This window comes from Nipponia nippon, unplaced genomic scaffold (genome assembly GCF_047370975.1).
Source record: "Nipponia nippon isolate SJK-2023a ecotype South Korea unplaced genomic scaffold, ASM4737097v1 scaffold_16, whole genome shotgun sequence".
Lineage (NCBI taxonomy): Eukaryota > Metazoa > Chordata > Aves > Pelecaniformes > Threskiornithidae > Nipponia > Nipponia nippon.
The window spans coordinates 6119686-6144921 of record NW_028262332.1 but is presented as its reverse complement, the minus strand read 5'-3'; the positions used below and the strand labels follow the sequence as shown (position 1 = coordinate 6144921).

The 25236-nt window shown below is 43.7% G+C and overlaps 1 protein-coding gene across 12 annotated transcripts in view; it reads left to right on the top strand.

The window, feature by feature from the left end:
- DNM1 (dynamin 1) overlaps positions 1-25236 on the top strand; it is a 71237-nt gene that overhangs the window by 1874 nt on the left and 44127 nt on the right. For all 12 annotated transcript variants that reach the window (XM_087753158.1, XM_087753163.1, XM_087753154.1 and 9 more), the window contains exon 2: positions 24599-24672. In XM_087753158.1, the coding sequence (XP_087609284.1) occupies positions 24599-24672 (74 nt within the window). The remainder of the gene's footprint in view (positions 1-24598; positions 24673-25236) is intronic.

The following is a 25236-nucleotide window of genomic DNA, read 5'->3' as shown; positions in this document are numbered from 1 at the left end:
AGAAGAAGGGGAAAATAGGTCTCCTGAAATATGTGAGCAAAACACGTTCACCTGTTGGCTCTGCTGTTTTCATGCTTTCTAAGTATGGGCAGCCTAACCTCGTAAATCCTTTTTAGAGGATCTGTGCAGTCAGTGCTGCAGTGGCGTAATATATAACGTATGGCTGTCAGGCCAGAGGAGGGTTTGTCGAAGGACAGTCAGTGTATCGGGGTGCGCTGCCCCTCTCTTTTAGACTGAGCAAGCAGAAGGGGATACATCAATCCTTGGTGCGTCTCTGCTGGCACCCGTTGCACTGGGGATTTTATCTGCCTGGTGCAGAGCAAATGAATTAAATTGTTTTCTATCTCTTTCTGATGACCCCTGTCCCAGGAGAACTTGTGACCTCACTGTGTCCCATCAGTTGTCCCTCTAGCAGCAAGTTATAGTGCTGTGGCTTTCAGAAAATGACATAATGAAGGGTCCCCTGAGCAGAAGCTGAGACCTGTCTGTAGAAAAGCATTTAGAGGAAATAATTGGAGTGGAAATGGAAAACATGTCAAAGGGAGGAGGTCTTTCTCCATTTGATACCCTTGAGTGCTGGCTGGTTCAGAGACTGGTAACATGAGACCTCTTACCACAGAATGTATGTGTATATGCTGCAAAACCTAATCCTGTTAAAATAATGTTGGGGCCCTGCTGTAATGTGTAGTCTCTTTTCTTTTTGTGTGGGCATTGGAAACCATGATAAGAAGCTATGGGAATAGTATCCAGAATAAGCATGGTTCCTCAATGTAACTGTGATAGGGGCTGTTTTCTTGTCTGAATAGGCTTAAGAAGAAATCGTGTGTAGACCTACTGTGTACAAATACAATTATTGCTGCAGTGTGGATATGACATATGTCACTGATCCAGCTTGCTACCAGGATGGTAGTGCAGCTATTGCTCAGCAGCTGCTCACCGCACAGTGAATGCGAGTGCTGATGAGTTTCTCTGGGTGGATGGAAATTTGTGCAAGAACAAATGCTGATGCAGTTGGTACTGACCGACGTGCTTGATGGGGACACTTCAGACAAGGGGCTGGAGGCTCTGCCAGGGCTGGTTTGCCAGCTCAGTACCTGCGGGGCTCCCTTCAAATTGTCATCAAGGCATGTTCACGTGGCAGGGCAGCACGCTTGCCCCTGCTGCCAGACCTAGCCTGTGGCTGTGCAGGACTTCAGTCTAGGGCTGCTGCTGGCACCTTGCATTAGCACTGAATCCCATGTATGCTGGAAACCTTGAAGCACTGAGGAGTGATGCTGACTGCAATCAATGTTTAGTTACATGTCTTACCAAACAAATCTTATTTTTTTTCCTCCTGAACATGATGGCTTACTAGTTGTTGCTAATTACTCTTCCAGTGTCACTTACTCTGCTGTTAACAGATTATCTAACAGTGCAGAGCCTGTATTTGTAATACCAGATGTCAGTGTGGCTGCTATGTGTGCTTTTGCTGCCGGAGACTCAGCATGGTGGCTAGGATAGTGGCTGATGGTGTTAAAATCACTGAAGAGATGAGAGAAGCCATGTAGAAGCCAGACAGGTGACACATCTCTACATAGACTGGTTTATCCTGGGCCCCAGAACTGGAAAGAAGGTTCGTTGGGTCAGCTCCAGGCGTTTCCTGTTGGTGTGGTTATAGGCTCGTGGGATAACTCAGATTGGAAGTGACCTCAGGAGTCATTTAGTCCATTCTTAGGGTGGTGTTACTTCCCTGCTGCCACCTTTCTTAAATTAGAAGGTCTTGGAGGAGGCACCAGTACCAGCAAAACTGGTCCGATAAAAAGAACAATTGACTTGACTTGAGAGAGCCCAAAGGACCAAGAAGGGAGGGATGTACAAGGCAGCTCACACAGCTGTTTGTAAAATCATCCATGTTTATGCCACTCTTATTTTGCCAAGTGAAAATAACAAATATAAGTGTGTTGGTTTTTTTAAATCCTAAGATCTCAGAGCACTGTTACACAAATCTTTGGATTTGTGGGAGTATTGCTGTTATCTCTGCTTTACAAATAGGAAAAAATGAAAGCACAAGGCTGTGTTCAGATGGCTGCATAAGTGTCTGTGCCTTGTGTTCTTGTTGTCTGATCCAAGGCAGTGTGCTGCTCAGCCCTGCTAGGACAGCTGCATTGCTCTTCTTGGAGAAAACAAGGCACCTCTGACTTCTGGAGAACAGATGGCTTAAGGGGGCTGCTGAGGAGGCAATGACTAAGGCCTGGGAACAGTCGGTGGAAGGACTTGAATGGAGGTGAAACCATCTTGTTTATGATCAAGGGAGCTAAGCAGTACCAAAATTGTGGGAAGTGAATCAGGGTTTACTTGACCCCAGACCTGAGCATTACCCCAAAAGCATCCTCTCTTGGGAGCTTTTATGTCCCAAACCAAATAGGGGCACTTAGCAGTCTGTCACCAGGCTTCGATGGTAAAGCTGAATTAGCTGACGTTTGTATGTTGCCTGGAAGGAAACTGGAGGCAGGCATGGACTTAACTCAGCTGTGTTGGGCTAACCTTGCCTCTCCTGGCAAACTGAAATTTCAGCATGGGTAAAAGAGCAGGGAAAATGCAGCATTGCAATGCCTGTGGCAGTGGTAAGGATAAGTACCTATTAAGCTTGGTACTTGTGCTACTGTAATTGCCTTGACAAAACCAGGCAAGGGCCAGGCAGCACTTGCTGCAACTGTGTCTTTGCCTTGCAGTGTCACATACTGAAAGTGCAAAGCTAGATCTTGAAGCCACAGGATTTAGTTTGGCTTCAGGTGTAACTTTGAGGAGCAACTTAATATTTTCATATCTCAACATTCCCCAGCCATTTAGAGGTAAATACTTACACCGCCAAGATATGATGAGGGAAGGCCTTCTTTGATAACATGCTTTGCGTTGTTATGGGAAGCTTCTCCAGCAACATACTTCAGAGGCCAACAGCAGTATTTAGCAACTATCTAGAAGTGGAAGATCCTATAGGGATGCATACAGAGATGCAGATACTTGGCCTGTTCAGATACTGCAGGAAAACTGTTTTGTCAGCAATCTTTGTGCTTTTAGGTTGCTCAGGCTTCTGCTGTAGTACATGCTTTGTGAGCTTGCATGCTATGAAGAGAACTGAGGGTTTAAATCCTCTAAAAATTATAGCAATGTTATGTATAGATAGAGGATGTCTGCTGTACTGGGTAATGCTGAGCGTCAATGCAGTACTTCAGTGGCAGATTTTTTAAACAAGAAGATACGCTCACTAATGTGCTCTGGTCTGGCCACAAAAGGGTTCTTAAATATGATTCTTCTGTTTTTTTTTGTTCTTCTTTGAGATACATTCACATGCCCAGAGTGCTGGCAGAGAGAGAGTAATTACAAGTCATGGACCCTTAATTGTTGTGTGATAAATACATCTATGAGCTGACCAAATGCTGTTGTGTGTTTGTGGGTTAAAGACATTGGCATTGCTTGGGAACTGACTTATTTAGGGTTGCAGAGGATGGTGAAAGAGCCAGGAGCAGGATTCTGCTGTTCAGAGAAATAAATCGTGGTCAAATAATAGTCCTTCAAATGGCAGCAAGCCTTTGGTCTTCAGTGAAGAAAATATGGATTTTTCATCTCAGATTAATCGGGGAAGGAAGAAAATATGGAGCACTGGGGGAAATGGATAATGTGTTACAGCAGACCGCAAGATAAAGTAATGTAACTGAAGAGAAATCTGTACAGTTCTGAGCAAACACTTGTGGGAGGAGGAACACTAGGAGGAGATACATAATTAAGTTAAAACATAACATGGATGGCTGTAAGGGCTAAAAAAAGGCATGAATCTCAAAGTTTGTAGATGCTGCAGCAGTGTCTGCCTGTATTTGTCCTGTGACTACTTGCTTTAATGTTATAGGGGTTGGCTCAAGTAAATACAAGTCTAGTATCTTTTCTACATCCTGCAGCGGTTAGGTGTTCTCTGCAGATCTCGCTGTCTGACTGTATTCTTCAGCTTAACTCTTTAGTGATGACCTCATACTTCTGGTAACTGCCCACTAGCCTTATATTCACTAGGAAAAAAGATCCTTATGGCACGTCTTGGATCATATCAGAATTTACCCAGGGAAAGGAAACCAGCTCTATCTCCGGTTTGGAAGCTGATGCTCAGTGTTGCGCAAGCTGGGGCTTGCCTGGACCTCCTGTTGTGTGAAAGTGACAGGTTGCCTGGTCATTGCTGGGATTCACCACCTGATAGCTGGCAGATCAGGAGGATGCCACCTTTGCTAGTGTGGACTCTTCCTTGTTACCATGATAATCCTCATGTTGGGAATCTTGGAGCATCCTGAGCTTTGGTTAGTCCTTCCTGTACTTTGAGATAGGTATGTGGTGTGGTTTTTTGTGTATTTACTCTATAAACAGTATGCTGTGGTACAGGGCTGTAAAGAGTCTGTAAAACCAGTGGGGCAAAGAAGTCGGAAGTTCCCAGAAGAATTCCCCTATGCTAAAGCTGTCAGCTGTTACTGTTTTTTCAAAACTCCAGGTTTATAACTTTTCACACAGTCAAAAAAAAAAAAACGCAATGCAAAGACAACCTTCTGTTTTTAAAGGCTACTGCCTGTTTTCAGAAGCCGTAGTTTAATACCTAGCTGGGGGTGCCAAGTCAAGTCCTTGAACCTGACTTCGCCAGATGCTCTGAGCAGGCAGAACTCCGCTAGACTTAAATAGAAGGTGTGGGAGTCTGTCTGCAGCACCTCCTATCTGAGGCAGCTTCTGGAAATGTTGCTCTAAGGCGGGAAGCAATCCCCTTCCTGAGCTGGTGAAGTACTAAATGTCCTACTTTGTACTTAACTTCAAGTTTGAGCCTGTCTGTACAAGTGTGAGTAAAAATTCTGAGTAAGGATTTCTTAGCATCTTTAAGGTGAACCTTTTTGAGGAGAAATGGAAGAAGTTGACAACTTATGCTAAGTTGATCAAGAAAACAGTTCTTGCTGTGTTCTAGCTACTGGGGTGAAACTTATATGATGCCTTGAGTGGTGAATTTATTAGACACAAGCAAACCCATGTGTGCTCCACCCATGTGAGCCAATACTCAGATATTTGTTTCGGGTAGTGCGTTTGAGTGGCAAAACCAGATGATTTACTGAAGGGGTGGCAGGCAGTCACCTAGAAGCATATGGTGTCCAGCCTATATGCTCAATGTAAAACTGGTTTTGAGGTGGCATCTGTGGAAGGAAATTTACCGGTAATATGCAGGGTAACCAACTTCCTTGATATGCCACTAAAAAACCACCCAAAAAACTTTGGGTGTAATACTTTCCTTCTTGAACTCTCAAATCTGTAACCATATGAGTCAGAGTACTGCTAGTTGGGAGGAGAGCTAAAACTAAACCTGGTCCAAAAAAAAAAAAATCTAGTCATGCATGGTGGGAAAATATCTCACTAGTGGGACAGTTTCTCATTCCGCTTGAAATCTTCTTTTCCTGAGCTCAGACCTGGTTCTACATGTCCTGATAGAGTGAAAGCTCAAGGTAAAGCAGTAATGTCTCTAACGTGCAGATGGGCATGCTCAGCCTTGAGACAGAGTTCTGTTTTCAGCTCTGAAACTAAATTCTTGTGCAACTAATTCTTTTTATACCTTTTTCTCCATCTGTAGAAAGGAGAGGCTGTTGGTCTGTCATGTAGGTGTATATAACTAATGGATGCTTGAAATAACACTATAAAAGGTTAACTGTAAAGTAGGAAACTATTTTTCCTAACAATAAATTAAAACTTTGCAAGGGTGGTACAGCGATATCGCCTGAGCCCTTTGAAAGACCTGCCTTCTCTCCAGAAGTGGTGTGTCAAGAGCTTTAGCTGTTCAGGCAGCCTCGTTTGCCCGATGTTGCTGGTTACTTAGGTCTGCTCTGCAGAGAGGTTGGGACTCATGCAGCCACCTTTGGCTGCTGGCATAGATCAGATCCTGGATCTGAGGAGTCAGGGTGTTCTTAGAAAGCATTGGGAGATGAGAGGCTGCACTAGATGAGCTGGTAGCACTTAAATTTTTGAGCATAGTCTTTAGGAGCAGGGATGGGTAGCGCAGCCGTATAGAGGAATGAGCCCAGGGTTTTGTCCCTAGTGACTTTAAGCACTCAGATGGTCTGGTTGGGCCTGGAGGTGGTCAGACTGCAAGCAGGACTGGTTCTGAAAAGCTCCAAAAAGCTATTTCTCTGTATTTACATTTATCTGTGATTCTTCTAAAGCATGCATCATGCTTATTTTTGAGTGACTTGATGGAGTTTAGTCATGAGAACTGGATGTCTTGCTCAGAGCTCATACTATAAATATTGGGGTGGCTATGAAGAGAGGACTGAGACAACATTTCAATGTTTACTGAGGAGCAGGCAGGAGTATGCATCAAAACATTGTGACTGGCAACTGAGAGCACAATTTAATGTTAGATATTTAAACAATTATTCCAGGTGACTCGTTGATACTTTGTACTGATGTCCAGCTCTGTTTTCAAAGTCCTATTAGTGAGTACTTTAATAACAATTGAATGTAAAGTGGCTCAGTAAGTTTCTTAATCTGTTTTATATAGATGGGCAGGCAGGACTATTAAGTTGCTGACGGTGGCTTCCTGCGTGACCTTCAGGCTTGTCACAGCTCCTAGGTTGGTGCTGACTATAACAGATAACTGTTTTCCTTTCCTTCAAGACACAGTACAGGAAGAATGAGCCCTGAGTCTGAAATCTAACAGTGTCTCTGATTGTTCTCTGCCGTGTTAGATGCTCTGAAAGCCTTGGCAGACCCAGCCATGAGCAAATGGATGTGAGACGGTGTTTCAATCCCTGGTCAGTAGCTTCTTGCAGTTCAGCATAGCCTGCTTTTGGAAGCATCTTGGAAGCAGACGTTATGCAAGCTCCTCAAGCTGTGTCTTGCTGACTGGAAGCAAACTTGCCAACTTCTGCCACTTTTCTGCAAGTCTTGTGACTTGTGTGGCTTTTCTTAGAGCCCTGGACGCAGCAATTAAGCTAACAGAAGAGCAGTGTAGCTTTCGTATTGAAAACATCAATTTCTAACATAGATGTTTGAGGGTACTTTTTTTTCTTTAAAAGATGCTGTTTCCCTAAATGCTCCTGGAGACAAGTATAAAGAATCCCAAAACTTCCAAGACCTACATTGTTGACTCTTCCCTTCCTAAAAATCAGGCTTTAGTCCCAAAGCTATAAGCTCTGCTAAAATACTTGTGTTGCAGTCACAATGGACAATAAATTATACAAAATGAGGTTTGGAATAAACCCAGTTCCTCACTTGTGACTGAAATGGGAATTGAACTTGCGTGTCTGGGGGTGAAAATACTATTTTAATAATGTATTGCCTCAGCAGTCCCCTTTAACACTCCCTTTCCTGTTTCTTATGGCTTTAGGTTGCATTGTTGCAGCTGTGTTGAAGGGTGAAGAGTTAATGCTACCATAACAAACACGAGAATTGCTGGGATCCTGTCTGACTGTGCTAGGACTGTCATTTTGTGGCTGCGAAACAGTCTTCATATAAGAGTGGTCAGTGTAGTATATGGGATGCCTCAGAGAGGACATAGCCGATAGTAAACTGATACTGCTGTGGATTTTGGCTGAAGAGCCAGGCAGTGTTGCTGTAATGCTGTATAAAAACTGAGCAGAAACTGCAGCTGTATTTCAGAGTAGTTTTTCAGCTGCATTTAGACCCTTTCTCAAAGCATCAGTAGGCAGAAGTCTACAGAGGTGCTGAGCAGTTGGTTCTCAACATCTGCAAATGTTTTTACAGCAGAGCTAACTTACCCTGGAGAGCACTAGGAAAAACTATTGGTTTTGGGGTTTTTTTTTTGAGTGGAGATCCAGGGACGGGAGGCTGTGCTGAATTTCTTAGAACAAGGAAAGAGGTACCTAAAGGCAAAAATCTTGAAGTCTTTGTTCAGTTCCTCCTCTTTGCCTTCCTGCCACTTTTGCATGTGTAAAGGCAGGGTAAGTTATGTGGGATCTGGCTCAGGGCTCTGACAACAAATTAACAGGCTGTTTCAGCTCTGAGAGCTCTTCATCCAAGTAATTCTAAACTTCTACAAACAGGGGCTTAAAATGGAAATAACTGTCCATTTGCCACCTGCCTGCCAGCACAGGAACAATTCTCTGTCAGCAGGGGAATACACCTGATGACATGTTAGTTCAGAATTAAGCCAGTAAAAAAGCTCTAACTCTCACAGTTTTTATGCTGATGTTTAGCTCCACTGACTTGCTTATGATTTATTCTGAACTTGCACTGCTCTGGGTCAGGATGGGGCCCCTTGATTCTAATACACATGCTAGGTTTTCTCTCTTTCTGGCTGCTGTGATCTCTTGAGTAATCTCTGGCTATTTCTTAAGCTGATTGTATTTTTACTTTTAATAGAAGCTCCTCTATGAATAGCTGGGAATTGCCTGAGCATGGTAGTGGCCTTGAGAGGAGATCTGTCGCAGTGGGGTTATAGTTAGAGGTAAAGAGGAGGTTGGTACGTACCAAAATGCTGAATGCCCTCAGGGATTGGTGCGTGACATGTGTCACACTGCAGAGCTGGTGCTGCAGCTCCAGTGCTGAAACTCGGGTCACCTCTTCTATATCAGTGCAGCTCTCAGCAGAGATCCCAGCAATATACTTATTCGCTCTGTGCTACTTTGATGTGATGTTCCTGTTCCTAGGTATTACTCTCTGTTTATGCCTGTTCATACAAGATGTGTGTGTTATGACAGGCCTGCAAACTACCTGGCACCCCAAACTCCAAGCAAGAGGTCCATTTCCTTGAATGAATTTGTACAGGCTATTGAAAGAATGATATTTAAAGAATACTTACTGCAAGAGAACAAGTGAGGCACTGCATTAGCACTTGATATTTTGCCATCTTCTGTTTGGACAAAGTTGAATTCAAACTGGACACCTGGACAGGCAAAAGCAAATGTTATTAGAAATCAGTGTATTGGTTTGAAGGGGTGGGGAAAGATATCAGGGGAAGGAATTTAGATAAACCCTTTACTTGTGGAAAATAGGGAAAGGAAGGGAAGACTGGAAGACTCTGGTCTGTTTGTCCAGGTCACTAGGCCACAATTTTCCTATAGATTCAGAGTGCCCATTAATAGGTGATGCCAATTTTGACTCTCCTCTGCTTTTTGAATTTAAGCCCTGAAAGTTTTCCATGAAGACTTGGACTCCTTTAGAAATTCTGTGGATGTGTATCTGTATATAAACCTGTCTTTTTGTCATCTCCTATGGTCACTGCCCAAACTTGACCAGAGAAAAATGTTCCCTGGGACATGAAGTGCTATCCTACTGGTCCAAAAGGACTCTGGCAGACACATTGGAACCAGCCAGGACGTCAAAAGCTCATCTCTTCTGGGACTATTGATTCAGCTTTTGTTCTGGTGTAGCCTGAAATGGAGATATCTTTTTGTGGTTTTTGAAGTAGAGTTTAATGCCTCCGAGTTTGCTCTGCACTAGAGGTGTTAGCAGTCAGTATGCTGTTTTTTCTTCAAGGGCTTAAGAAGCAGTGCCTCTGCACCACGTTTCCAGCCAGGGTGATCCTAATTATATCTGAAACTGCAGAGGTGCAGCGCATAGCAAGGAGCTTGGCACTTCTCCAGGCAGAGTGGAGATATACATTGGCATCTTAAATTCCCTCTGCAGGACAACTGTGCACCTTGGGCAGTTTGGTCAGGATGCCTGAGTGCGGCATAACTCTGTTACCCCACAGAATTCTGTCCTTCCTGCCTGGCCTGTTGGAAGGGAAGCACCCTACCTCCCCGTCCACAGCACACCGTGCCTCTTACTGCTGACCCAAGGTAAATTATCAGGGTTCATACATTCAATTTTATAAACCCACTACCCATGTCTGGCCACTAATAGCACATCATGGCTTGAGATACCACCTCCTTTTCTCATACAGCTTTCGTTTGGGTTTGTATTAGTGGGCTCATCAAAGTGATTTTTGCCTTATCCAATGAGCCCTTTCAGTTGTCTGTCCCTTTATGGCCTTCAGGCTCTGGGGAGACTGTCGCCTTCTCTAGCACGCAGTGCTGTCTGGGAGTGGAGGAAGTGCCATACTGCAGTGATGAATTGTGCCTTGAGCTATGTTTGTTCTTCTCTTAGGTCTTGCAGCAAATACCAGGACTCCAGAGGTGGTGGAGTTCTGACAAGAAATCAAAGATGATACTTACCATGAGTGTTTGGTATCTTTGAGTCTGCCGTTGTACTTGGTTTCCTTTTCTGAAGGGGAGAAGGGCAAAAAGGGTGATAAACCCCTTTTTATCCAGAGTCTCCATGTGATGAATAGTTTGAATATTAGTTACTGCTGCACAGTCTAGTGGTGTCCATGACCACAGGAGAGCCTTTACTGCTGGACAGCCTTTGGTCTAGGCTCAGCTGCAGCTTGACTCCAGAGAGCTAGGACAGATTAACCCACTGGTGGTGGGAAATAGCAAGGTCAGCCTGTTGCTCGTCAGTCTTAGCATACATTAATCCTAGGGTGTTATTGTGGCTGTGCTTTCCCATCAGCCATTCATGTCCCAGAGTTCTAGTGTACAGCTTGTCCTTTTGTTTTCTCCCAGCTCAAGTTGCAAGTGCTGTACAGGGCATGTTGTTCAGGGCTGCAACCCTTCTGTTATGGCAAAGCCAGGATTTGTCAGTAATTTTTTTTTTTGTGCCAAAGCAGAGCGGTGTTACTGCAGTATCATGACAGATCAGTGCGGCTTGAGAAAGACAAGCAAAGATGCTGGGTCACGGGTTTACCTTTATAGCCATAAAAACCTGTTTCTTCACTACTGCCATCAGAACTGGACTAATTTGATGCTCATGGGTGGTGTTGATGCCTGGTATTGTCCTCTTAGAAACTGTCTGGAAGTTGCAGGGAGATTCTGGAGATAAAATCTGCATGACGTATTTTTGCCAGGGTATATATGCTTTGGAGAGAGCAAAAGGAAAACTTGCTTTCATGATATGATGGTGAAAACTCGGCAAGGCGGACAGGAGGGTCTAGTTTACAGCTTCTGGGGTGGAGAATACATCACGCTACTGAAATATTTCTTATACCTGTGGCTCTGGAGGCCTCTGGACCCAGCCAGTGCTGTGGTTGCTTTTTCCCCCTGAATTCTGGTATTGCTACCCAGATCTGGTGTTATGTTTGTTTGTTTTTTTAATGTGTGAAACCAGCTTTGTTTTCTTTCTCCTGGGATAGTAATTTTTGAAATCAAAGCTGCATTTTCCACAAATGTGTGATCCTTAGTGCCACATCCATTCAGCGTACACCAGGCTGCTTATTCCTTTGAGTTCCTGATATTGTCATGTAGAATCAGTGATGTGTTATTCTTTACCTATAATATCCCAAGGCAGCAAGCAAGATCCAGGACTTCATTTTCTATTAGCCAAAAGATCCCAGAGGAAGCTGCACAGCAGCAGTGCTGCAATTTTCTGCTCTCTCAAGACTCTTTCCTTCTCCAGCGCTGCAGCCTAGAGTCAATGCGGCATTTGCTATAATGGGCAGTGACTTTTTGAGATCAGGCAATGCACTGTCGGCTGTACCACTCTCTAAATAATCCTCCACAGTAAAATGCAGAGTTCCAAACAAGAAAATCCCTTTACAGTTTTTACCTGCAAAAATACAAAGAGGGAATTGGCTCACAAGTGCACTTGAGGTGTTGGAGTGCCCTGTTTTCCTTTCCCATCTGTGTTCTACATCCTCACGTATTCTGGGCTAACCCATCTGCAGGAAGATAGCAGGGAGGGATCTGGCAGATAAGTCAACCCTCAAAATGGAGGAGGGGAAGGATATTCCTGATTAATTCTCACAGCAGAGGTGAACTGAAGCAAATGGCATCTCAGATGAGATGGTTGGGTTTGTGTGCTGGGAGTACCTCTTGTTTTTCCTGCAAACTCTTGACCTATAGCTGTAGACACTTCCTTCAAATCCCTCAGCTTCTGCAGCTTGGGGCTGATGCACAGCAGTGAGGGACGCAGGAGCTGTGTGGACATAAAACTGATTTGTTTCTATGGAAACAAGTAGATTTTGCCATGTTGTAGGGAAGTAGGAGGGGAATTATCCCCCTGGGCCTGGTTCTGGCTCTCAGATTGGATTGGTTGCTGCACTGCAATTGTAGAGCAGCAGCCCTTGAAGGGATTATCTATCTAGTCAGTGATCACAACTAGGGAGAGAAGCACGTGGATCCAATCTGCTCCCATTGCAGGCCACCTCAGCAGGGATGACACAAGGCACTGTCGTATGCCAGGATTCCCAGGGTCACAGCCCTCCGTGGCACTTAAAAGCAAAGAATTTAGCCTTGGTCACTCATAGCCAGAAAGGAGGCCTGCATTACAGTACAGGCAGCTGTGACTGTATCCTGCCCAGGATGGCTAAGGTGATGAATGGTGCTCATACTTTTGCCTAGAAAAAGGTGTGCTAGAGCTGAGAACTTTGTGGTGTCTGCAAGGACTGGGGGAAGCTGAGATCTTTCAGATGGGCTTCAGGTGTTGCTTGCTGATGAAATTGTGTGCATTGCTTTCAGAAAGTCCCAGCACCTGAAGTCCTGTGACTGAGGGTGATGATTTTAAAAGCTTTTTTCTAAAAGGAAAGTTAATCTCATGATACCAGAGCAGGAATCAAAGCACGGCTATAAACCTCGATCAACAGATTCAAGTAAGAACAGTACTTAGTAAAACCGATATTCCTAGTGGTCTGTATACTGAGTCTGTTTGAATGGACCCTGTGTCCTTGTGCAAGGTTCTAGTGCTGATCCTTCAAAAGGGGCTGACCAACACCTGTATTTCAGACTCTCATGTCCTAAAGGTACGTGCCCATCTAGGCCCCAGCAATGACCCTGAGAGGGAAAGCTTAGAGTTCTAGATAGGAAGAAAGCAGACCGTGGGAAACTGGCAAAAATGGTGATGCCTGTGTGTGTGAGCCTGTTCCCAAGGTATTCCCTTGTCTGTTCTCTTCCTCCCCTCCTACAAATGTAGCACAGGAGCTGTGCAGCCTTCTCTAATGGAGAGAAATTCTGTTTGCTCATCTTCTGTCTCTCCTCACTGTATGTGGGGACTTTAGTACATGTTAAGTAAACTGAGTTAGGGATGGAGTGCAGCTCCACCAGAAAGTCTTGCTTTATGCTGTAACACAGCCGGTGAGTTGATTGGATGTGGTAAACCTTGGTTATGAGTTTGCAGGGGTGCATCAGAAGAATGGAGCAACATCTCTGCCTTACTTTCAGGTAATCTAAAAATATATATAGCGTACCTGGAAAGTCAGGCCAGATCCTGCTGTAAGGTCTACCAAGCATAAAGCTAGGGTATGCTGGCTTCCTTATAATCAGCGTAGACATATAGCAGCAGAAATCCCTGGGGCAAACCCTTGGCTGTGCCAGTTTACTCTGCGGGCTGGCAGGTCCCCAGGCCACTGAATAAAAGTGTAATACCTAAAGTGTAAGAATGCTTCTGCCCTCCTTGGATGTCGCTTGCCCTGTGGAAGCAGCACAGCCATGAAGCTCTGTAGCTCTGCATCAGATTAGCTTGTGCACAGAGGCTCTGGTGCAGCCGTGACTTGGCATAGTGCGTACAGCTGTCTTCCAGATTTTGATGTACCCTGAAGCTAGTGGCGTCTGAAACAGAAAAATCGGCCCAGAGGATTCAAATAAAAATAAACAATAGGAAAACTTTTTTATCTTATCCCACTGCTTCCAGAGACCTGCATAGAGGTATGTGCAGGGGAGGGGCTGAGTGAGATCCAAAAAAGGAGATGTGGAAAGGCTGAATGAGAAAGGCACTGGCTGCACTGACCCTTGGGAACCAGTCTGTGCAGTCAGAGATAAGCCAGGAAAGCAGAATTTAGTGCACTCTGGAAGAGATTTAGTGTGCTCTGGGAAGGGTAGGGGGGAGAGCTGTTTCTAAGCAAGCGTTCATATAAAAATTGCTATGCATTTTCCTTTTTGCTTTAGCAGTGTTTATGAAGGTGCTGCAGGCTGATGTCTGAACATGGCCACTGCAGCTGAAGTATCAGTGATGCAAGAGAACATTGCCCAGGGCCTATCCCTTCTGTAGTTGTCTGAGCCCCCTCAGCCCACACTTGACTCAACAAATGCATTCTGAGCAGGGCAGAGACATTTTGATTAACACTTTTGATGTTCAAGGCATGTGGGTCCTCCCAGAGACCCACAAGAGCTCATAAATATGGCAATGCATTTCAGTAACAAAAGGCTTTATCCTGTTCTTTAGGAAAGATGATCTATGCTCTACCCAAAATTACCAAGAAGGTGACAGGGGGCAGTACTGGAAATGTCACCTCTGTATATCTAGATCAGTGACCAAGTAATTGTGCTGTGTCCCATGACAAGAAGATAAGCCCTATGGCTGAGATGGAAGCTCATTCAGCTGCTGTCTCTCCATGGCACATCGTTTAGTCCCAAATGTCAGTGAAACAAACCCCACCATTATGCTAGTTCACAAGGAACTGGATTTGACTTGCCAAATTTACTGTATGTAGGCTTTCAAACAGCCAGCCATGCAGTTTTCTATGGAGGTGGATTCTCCTGGAGGGAGCAGTCTCCTGAAAGTTTCCTGTCTTTTTGGCAAAGCCTGTGATGTGGGGTCATTATGGTTTTTGAAATGCTGCCTTTTGCAGTAAATGTAGGTTCCTTATGTGGCTTTACTTACTTCATATGTTAACTCCGTGAATACACTACTTCTTGTTTTAAATAAAGTGGGAGCACAGCATGGGAAAAAGATGCAGGACAGCACCAGAACACAAGGCATCCTGGTCAGTTTTAAAAGGGGCAGAGGAAACAAAACAAAGGTGATTCTTGTGGTGAGAATGATGATGTCGGGTTTGGAGTGTGAACATGTAATACAGCCTATTTCTACACTTATTTTTTTTTTTTCTTACAGTGATTAGCATAGTTGCTGTCTTTTCATGTTTGAAGACCACAGTGCATCAGTCTCTTCCTAAAACCTTAATAAAGGCATCTCAGACAGAATACCCCTCACGCTTGCTGGGGACCTGTGCTGGTATCAACTGCAGTGCTCTGCAAAGGAATAGAAGAACTCAAGGCTGATAGGGGAATAGGAGAAGGAGCAAATTTCAGAAGTCACTTTCTATTTCATTGTCTATCCCCTCTGACTCTTGTTTGCAAATTATCCAGTAGTATGCTATAAACAGGTCCAGCTTATACTAGCATTTGTGCTTTGCACTGCTTGGACAGCACCTGTGAAGTTTGTAAGACAGTCTCTGGGAGCTCAGCTTATGTACAGCAAACTTCCAAACTTGAAAAGAGGTCTGCTTGGCCCTTCTTGGCTAATGATCTGGAGAGCTGTACTGGGGAGAAATGGCTAGGTGTTGGAGATGCTGTTCGAGTGCCAGAACTACTTAAGCATTTTTAAGTGTTCCAAGGCAGCACAATAGTGTTAACCTCCCTTTGTGCTACTGTAAATAGGAACTCAAGGTACAAGGCAGTGGGAAGCCTTCTCTTTAATTTTTTTGTTTCTGCTAACATGTATATTATGATGACACTCGTGAACTATTGCCTGTCTTTATTTTTCACAATTGTATTCTTGAATAATGAATCATTGTGCGCAATAATATTGCCAGTATGCTGGTATGTGGTGTACTTACATATAGAAATAAAGATCTATTGTATCCATTGTGTGACCAGTACCAATTCCACCCTAAGAAATTATATTATACTGAGTGCTTATGGAATTACTCTTTCACAGCGTGTCAAGGCTAGGCGCACTGTTGTGCTGTGGAGATTGGCAGATAAATAACATGTATCCCCTGGCTTAAACTTCTCTGAGTCTAAAAGTGCTAACCTTGATGGAAAAAAATGTGACTACCTAGAAATGAGACTTACTATGTGATTATGAGTCTGTAGCACTGGTGTCCAAGTTCACATGATGTGGCATGAAAGGAAGATGAAAGCTAAGGGCAGAGAAAAACAGTTAGAATAGCAGGTTGATGGGTGCTTCTGTTGATAACGCACCTACTTTTAAATGCTTGTGGTTCATGTTGGCCTGTCTGGCTTTTTTTTGTTTGAGAAGCACTTAGGTTCAGGAAAGATAAGAGCTCATAGAGGCCACAAAGTCAGCAGGAAAGGAAAGTCTAAACCTGTAACGCAGCCCTCTGGTTAACCTACTGGGTGGCAGAGGAATGAACAGATTTGTCCTTGTTTTTGCCCCGTGTCATCTGAGTTACAGAATTGCTTATGAAGGTACTTGCATGTCACTTGAAGGCATCAGACCAGGAGGATGCTCTCAAGGGCAGTTCCTGCATCAGACTTCTATCTTCTGGTAGAACTAGGTGATGTCTGTTACGAAGGAGCACCAGGCTTGAGTTAGTGTCTAAGAAGTGGAAAGCTACTACCATTTCTGAGGTGTTTGTTTTAGCAGTCAATAAGATTAATAGTAAATATTTTGAGGAACCTGGTCTAGCGGAAGGTATCTCTGCCCATGGCAGGGGGGGTGGAACTAGGTGATCTTTAAGGTCCCTTCCAACCCAAACCGTTCTATGATTCTATGATTTTTAGCCTTGCAGATAGCCTGTGGCTGATGTGTTGCATAGGTGTCAGCCTGTGTTTTAAGGATTCCTTTGACACACATGCTGGAGTAAGAATATGTTTGAAAACATAGCCAGATGTGAAATGAAGTGCTGTTTAGAGAGACTTATGAGCTGTTCAGAGAATGCAGCATGTATGAAGATAATATGAATGTTGCCATTCAGTGCAGTGATCGGAAGTCATATATCAAAGGTACTGATACTCCTAGATTGTCTTGGGATTCTTATAATGCATCGTGCCTTGGTGAGCTAATGAACTCTTGATCTGGATGTGTGCGAATGAGGAATGATCAACTATAAGACCTGACAGATGAAATGAAGGTAGTTTGAAGCTTAAGCAGGAGCAGGTCTGAACTGTGTAACCAGACAGTAAAATCCGTAGGGGCAGGAACTGTTTCTTGCTGTGGATTGGCATAGTGCTTTGTGCAGTGCGGTTCTGATTGAATTGCTGTCCCTGGGCACCACTAGAACACAGGAAATAACAAATACTGGGTTTAAACAGAAACAGCCATGTGAAATTGTGGAGGCTGTGTGAATCTTAATTTTCTGAAACTAATATAATCCAAACTGGGGATTAATCACATCCCTTAATACCCTATTTGTCTGTAGATATTTAATAAGAAATCAAATTGAAATTAAATGATCAGATGGTGGTGTTCACTCTTCTGTTCTTTGGAACTACTTTTATGTCTTTGTAAGCTGCTGTTTTGGCTTTTTAGTTGAGGCTTTACCTTCTCTAGTGCATTCTAATCCAAGAATCTCAAAGGACTGACAAACTGCAAGGATGCTGTATTGTTGTATCTAGGCTAGGCCTAAATTTGTATTTCAAAGCCCTCTACAAACAGCTTTGCAAGCCTTCCAGCTTCCATAGAGGGAGGGAAAGTAAGTGGCGATAGAAGCATTTGGTCAGTCCTCCATTTAGAACAAGAGATGGTACCATGGACTCAGTTCTGTTGTTGACTGCTGATGAATTTTGTTGCAACTTCTGTGAAGACTAAAATCATGCATGGAAAAGCTTTGACTCAAAGTCCTTTCAGAAATACAGATTACCAGTGGATGGGGAAGGTGCAAACCCACTTTAATTCTGTGGAACAGAGTAGCTTGTTCACAGGGCTCAATAAACCAGTGGGGAAAAATTAATTTTATAGTCCAGGAGTCCTAGCTGCCTGTCCTGTGAACTGACAGATGTTCTTGGGTTTCCCTGTGTGTGTATCTTTCTGTTCTGAAATTCAGTTCTTTCTGGGTTGAGAGCTGGGCTTGTAAAAGTGCATTTGTAGTGCCACATAAGGGATTGCACTAAGCCTTCTTGTCCGGCCATGTTAAGGTTTCTAGAACATATGAGCTAAAAGAAAGTGTTTCTGTTGGGTCTGTCTCTGAAGATCTGCATGAATGCAGTTGCCTCTCATGGGTGTGCTTATAGCTCGAGTTCAATTTCTTGGTCAGTACAACATAATGATCTTTTGACAAACCTCAGGGGGCCTCTGTTATTAAAGCAATGAGCTGCAAGAAAGTAGACAGCGTCTATATGCAATGCAAAGGAGATGGCCGGAAGAGATGCTTTTCCATGTGAATTTGATGGAAGGAGGGAATGCACAATGCTCATGCTTGCAGTTGGAAGAAGATCCGTTGAGAAGCAGTTGTGGTCTGAGCCAATGTGTAGGGGTGCAGTTAGTATGTTACCTTCCTTCACCGTTAGGAAGATAACGGTTGCCGCTATAGAACGGCACAACTACAAGATCATAGGCGAGTTGGCTGCAAATGCTATATTGCTGGAATTAAATATCAGCTGTTACGGGAATCTCTAAGACATAGAGCACAAACCTAAAACAGTAAGCTAATCCACTTCTAGCAAAGCACAAAGGGACAGACTCGCTCATGCAATCACTTTTCTCTTGTGCTTATCAGGTTTGAGAGCATTTATTCTAACAAAGCATTGAACCAGGCCCGATATGCCTGTAACGATTGCTGAGATGCTGGAAGACTAGTTCCTCCTCCAAAGATCTAGTCATCTCTTGTTTAACAAGACATCAGATTGAGATCAATTGTTTGACCAAAGGAGTAAACAAGTATTTTTTGACTAGCAAATTTTATGTTCTCTAGGAATAAATGTGGCCATACTGCGGAAAACCAGCTTGTGTGAGTCTCCTCTTTTAATGGAGACAGTCACATTTTCTTCAATGTAGTGGCAATGAATAAACATAAGGAACTTGTCTGAAAGTGTCAATGTGTGCCTCTTCAGGAAGTCCCAAACTTTACATATGGGTATGTGTCCTACTTTTTTCTGACTGTATCTATCAACGTGTTCTTGCCTTTCCATACAATATCTGTTGAATGCTACGAGCAGTCTGTCAGTCTCCTGTGTCTTATAAATAGTCTAGGGGAAATGTCTTTGGACCGTGTTACTTTTTAACTTCTAATCTTCTGTACTGTACAAGTCATTAGATGAACTCTGAAATTTGTTTATAGAGCAAACATGCTTTTTGTATTGTTAATAGCACATTTTTGTTCTGAAGGATTCCAAGATACCTAATGCGTGGAGGTTTTTCATATAGAGTGTCTGGCTTTAATTTAAAAAAAAAAAAACTAGTAGGGAAACCCCAAGTCCCCAGTGTCCCAATTATAAATGTGGTGTTGCATGTCATCAAGATTGCCTTAATGTCTTTCTGACATGCTTGGATTTTGTTCGAATGTTATTCCACAGTAACTGCTAGATTGTTTTCCATCCCTCAAATATTTATTTTTACTATTGCATTACTAATGCAGCTTTCAGCCCAAATCTGTACTTTAATGCAGCTCTGCATACTAAAATAGAAATAAGACTGGAAGGGATGATGTGATTGGGTTTGCCCTGAGGTAGCTGGGAAGCTAGTCGAGAACATGTGTAAGCACTTCAGAAGTGAGCAGTGCAAAATATAACAAGAAATGCCTTTTCATGTCACTCCCCTGCCTGAACTTCTGCAGCCTGAGTCTCATCAGAATTTGCATTCTTGGTCCTTTTTGCTGTCTTGGTTTAGAAGAGATCTATCACTGGTCAGACCAAAAATGTATCTAGCTCGATATCCTCCCTCTGACAGTAGTTAATAAAAGATGAGTGTGAAAATATGTATAAATAAGTCTCCCACTAACTGGTGCTTTGGGGAATGTAGCTGATCTGAGCCTAGTTTTCCAACTCTGAAATGCTTGGAACTGCATTACTAGAACTGATACCTCAATATCTTGATAAAGAATTTTAGGTCAATAGCTAAGCAAAAAGTTACAAGCAAATTAAGTATTTATATTCCCTGCATACAGCTTCTCTGTCTGTTTTAGCTGCTACTTTGCTGTGTTTTCTGGATGAAGCCTAGCCTGAAGAAGTGGCACAGTGTGGTATTCCTGCTCAAAAGCATAGGAAATCAAATGTTGTCATGCCAGCTCTGCATGTTATGAACAAAGTAATAAAAAAGTAATTTTCAGTTCTTAAGATACAAAGTGAAGGAGGAAAAGAGGGGATGGTGCTCTCAACCTAATTGAATAATGTATTTCAGGCACGAAGTCTTGTATAGCGATGTATATAATAAGTCTGCTTTTGATGTCATGCTAGAGGCTGCCTTGTCTTGCAAGTGGGATCCCTGCTGCCCTCGTTCCAGCACTCGGAGCCTTACAGCATGTTATCTCTGAAGGCTTACTCCATCTTTCTGTTTGTCCCCCCAGCCTCGCTACCTTATATCTCCTGTGCTGGAATTGAATAAGCCAGTTTATTGAACCCTTCTGCTCTTGTCTGCTCAAGTCATCTGGCATGTGGTTGTTCTTATCTCGCACATCAGTTCCCTGATTCTGACTTAATTTCATCGCTTTGTGCTGCTCTTTCTGGAGCAATAGGGGTGTGTGTGTAGATCTTTCCCCTGGCTCCTTAGTGGACTCAAAACCTGGGCTGGGCATGTTGTCCATGCCAGACATGCTCTGTTGTTGTAGTTTATTTACAGAAGCATTTTATTATGCCTGCTGCAAGAGGGCAGGCAAGACTCTTGTACACTGCCTTCTCCTTGGCTCCCAGCCAGCTTGCTGCAGAATTTACTAATACGTACTTTTTGGTGTCTATGATTTGAAAGGCTTAGCCAGAGCAGGAGGAGGAAGGAGTTTGTTCAAGAGACCGGAGAGAAAGGAGGTCAATAAGAGAATTGGAAATAATATAGATACAATGGGGTGATACTGTATCAATTGTTTTTTTTTTTAATAAAGCTTTTTGGCTGTAACTCCTGATAGGAGTCAAATGTAGAGAAAACTTTAGAAGTTGAACTTCATGTGCACCCCAATAGTATGTGGATAAGAACACACATTCATTTTCTGATATTGGGTATCAGATTGCACATATTTTCACTCAGAATTAAAGTGGCAGTAAGATTCTTAATTTAGGTGACTAGATTTGGCTGATGGATTTGTTATCTTGTCTTCTATGAGGACTTAGTGTTTTTTCCTTAGAATAGTCTGGGAGCTACTCAGTTAACACAGTAAATTGGATCTTTTTTTTTTTAATGCTGGAACCCAGATGCCACATAGGTTTTCCGTCTACCTTTGTCCTGAGGTTTTGCCTTTGTAGCTGTGACAAGGACAGCAGAGAAATAAAGATCTTGGCCAAAGCAGAAAGCTTCAGGAAAACACAGAACATAAGTGGAATCTTAATTCCTAGAGGGCTTGTTCTTGTAAAGGCAAGTGGTGCTTTTCCTACACTAAAGCAGGACTTGATACTGCAAGTTGGAGATCAATAGCTAGAGTATTGTCTCAGTGTGCTAGAAAGGGAATCTATAATAATAGGATACCTTTGTCAGGTACAGCAAGTTCAAAATAAGTCAGTGCAGCTCAGATGGATTTGTTACTCTAAAAACTGATGCTGGGGTAGGACTTTTTCACGTGTTGACCACAGACATCTATAGGAATGAAGCTGAGACAGCAGAAAGCTGCTAGAATGATGCAATGCCTCAAAGATTCCAGGGTTAATCCCACTGGAATGGAAAAACTAGAGCTGTATTATTTGAAAAACAAGTGAAAGACAAACCCTGGTTAACTCCTTATACTTCTGAGAAGTCTGAAATAATGAGAATGGGTTATGGTCTTATTAGAATCATAGAATTGTTTAGGTTGGAAAAGACCTTTAAGATCATCAAGTCTAACTGTTAACCCAGCACTGCTAACTCCAGCACTAAACCATGTCCCTAAGCACCACATCTACAAATCTTTTAAATACCCCAGGGGTGGGGACCCAACCACTTCCCTGGGCAGCCTGTTCCAATGCTTGACAACCCTTTTGTGAAGAAATTTTTCCTAATATCCAATCTAAACCTCCCCTGGTGCAGCTTGAGGCCATTTATTCTCATTCTATCACTTCTTACTTGGGAGAAGAGACCGACCCCCACCTTGCTACAGCCTCCTTTCAGGCACTTGTAGAGAACGATGAGGTCTCCCCTGAGCCTCTTCTCCAGGCTAAACAACCCCAGCTCCATCAGCTGCTCCTCTTGAAACTTGTGCTCCAGACCCTTCACCAGCTTTGTTGCCCTTCTCTGGCCACACTCCAGCACCTCAGTGTCCTTCTTGTAGTGAGGGGCCCAAAACTGAACACAGGATTTGAGGTGTGGCCTTACCAGTGCCAAGTACAGAGGGACAATCCCTTCCCTAGTTCTGCTGGCCACACTTACTGATACAAGCCAGGATGCTATTGGCTTCCTTGACCACCTGGGCACACTGCTGGCTCACATTCAGCCAGCTGTTGACCAGCACCCCCAGGTCCTTTTCTGCCAGGCAGCTTTCCAGCCACTCCTCCCCAAGCCTGTAACGTTGCATGGGGTTGTTGTGACCCAAGCGCAGGACCCGGCACTGAGCCTTGTTGAACCCTGTACAGTTGGCCTGGGCCCATCAATCCAGCCTGTCCAGGTCCCTCTGCAGAGCCTTCCTACCCTCCAGCAGATCAACACTCCTGCCCAACTTGGTGCTGCCTGCAAACTGACTGAGGGTGCACTTGATCCCCTTGTCCAGATCGTTGCCAAAGATATTAAAACAGAACTGGCCCCAATACTGAGCCCTGGGGAACAACACTTGTGATGGCTGCCAACTGGATTAACTCCATTCACTACAACTCTTTGGGCCCAGCCATCCAGCCAGTTTTTTACCCAGCAAAGAGTATGCCCGTCCAAGCCACGAGCAGCCAGCTTCCCAGAAGAATGCTGTGGGAAACTGTGTCAAAAGCCTTACTAAAGTCCAGGTAGACAACATCCACAGCCTTTCCCTTATCCACTAAGCGGGTCACCTTGTCATAGAAGGAGATCAGGTTAGTCAAGCAGGACCTGCCTTCCATAAACCTGTGCTGACTGGGCCTGATCACCTGCTTGTCCTGTACATGTGGTGGCACTCAAGATGATCTGCTCCATAACCTCCTCCAGCACTGAGGTCAGGCTGAGAGGCCTGTAGTTCCCTGATATTTCTCCTGGCCCTTCTTGTAGCTGGGTGTCACATTTGCTAACCTCCAGTCAACTGGGACCTCCCTGGTTAGCCAGGACTGCTGATAAATGATTGAAAGTGGCTTGGTGAGCCCTTCTGCCAGCTCCCTCAGTGCCCTTGGGTGGATCCTATCTGTCCTCATAGACTTGGAGTAGTAACTGGTAGAGTTGTACCAGAGGTCCCATTACTCCAGACTTAAACTTACAGGAGATATTTTTATTTGAGGTGTTAGAGACTGTAGGATGCCTTCTTACTGTCCCTTCACTTGAAACTACTCTGCAGTTTTTTTAATATTACCAAGTTATTCTGACAGCCCACAGATGGGGAGTTACTCTTATAGCTGAGAAAAGAGAAACACAGAGAAGTAGAAGGAATTGCGTAGGATTACATAGGAAATCGGTGGCCAAACCAGGAGCTGAAACAAAGCTGCTCAAGTCCTTGTCTGATGTGTTAAAACAACAGCTCGTTCCTCGTCTTCGCTTCCTTTGTCAGTGTTAAGCTCATGCAGGACTAAGAGCAGATGCTAAAAATGGAGGGCCCTGGATTTCTCATTCACCAGAGTAGTTAAAATCACTACTGAATTAGCAAAATTATTCATTGTTGCGGCTATCAAGGGAGGGAGGATTGTGTGCCAGAATCCAAGTAATGTAGGTAGGGCTTCTTTTTAACAAAGAAAACTATATTCATGCTGTAGGAACCATGTTTTGAAGTGATGCTTCTCCTACTAGGTAAGGAAGCAAATGATAATATTTTCAGAAATGCTCAGTGGCTCTTGAGGAGCCACATGAACAGCTGAGTACTTGAAAACCAGGCCACACACTAGCAAGGTCATTGGCAGATGCAATGAGCATGCTTAGGTTTGCTCAAAGCACTTGGATTTGGAAAAAAAGAAAAATCAAAGGAGAGCTTGTGGGCTGTGGCTGCTAAGTCAGCATTTAGAGAAGGATAGTGAAATGCTTCCTTCCTTTGAAGTGATTTGAAGTACACAAAAATTCAGGGTTCTTGTGGATATAGAAGGAAGCTGTTGCTGCTTTTGCCTTGGCAATACTTAATGTCTTGAGTAGTTAGCCAGGAGAAACCCTGGGTGGAGGCAAGCCTTTGGCTGCTGTTTAATTTTTCAGATATATCATATGGTGTTTGCATGCTGGAACAATGTGGTGGCTTCTCAAGCCCCAAAGTGCAGGGTGTGAGTGATTTTGTTGTAGTTCGGGTAGTTGTATTTTGTCAAAAGGAGACACACTAGTTTTTGGGCTCTGCTTCAATTTCCCTCCTCTTTCTGATGAAAGAGATTAATTTTTTCCAGAGTACAGACAGCTGTATTAAATGGGCTTGTTAGTTAGCTTGGAACATGAGCTGAAGGAGCTGTAGTTGTTACAGAGAGGATTAGAGGGGATGTGCTGCGAGTGTAGACCTCTTCAGAACACCACGCTCTTATCCTCCTTGAGAAGGAGTGCTTGGTTTTTAGTGCCTTAAACTTTTTTGTGCCCATGGCTGAGGCTCCTTGTTAGAATCCGTGAATGCTTATAGAAGCAGAAGAGCTGTGAAAAGGGAAGGAAACAATCATTCGCTCATCTGAAACTTCCTGTTTCATTTCAGGGACTTTCTGCCACGTGGATCTGGCATCGTAACCAGACGCCCGCTGGTCCTGCAGCTGGTAAACTCCAGCACAGGTATGTGAGCTACTTTCCCTGTGTGTCCAGCTGGATCACTGTCTTAGTCAAGAAAGGTCTTATTTCACCAGTGGCACTGCTCAGCGTGGAAAAGATAAATAAGAATTTTCCCCAGTAAAAATGCCCTGCAGTTGGTTTTCAGTTCTACTTGTTTAACATCTGATGCATTAAGTGTTCAGAAGCAAAATGCTTCTTAGTTATTTTGTTTTAATTTATTAGGCAAGGCTCCATGCATACACTTATCACAATTTTCCTTTGCCTATGCAGCTTTGACTCTTATGAGTGGGTAAGACCTTAAAAGCCAGATGACCCTGCTGATAATCTACTGAAATAAGGGGGTGAGATGATTTAATGTACTGAAAAACCAGTGTGAGAACCCTGGGATCTGGAGAAGAAAGACTAGAGTTCTGTGGCTGGTCTTTTGGGCAGTTCACTGGTTTTGCTGCTTGCTTACAGGATATTTTCATTATCATTCCCTTTAACATAAGATAAGATCTCATCCAGAAGTTGGCAAGTGAATGTTTCAAGGTGTTCTGCCTCTCTTGTCAGGTGAACTTGATCTAT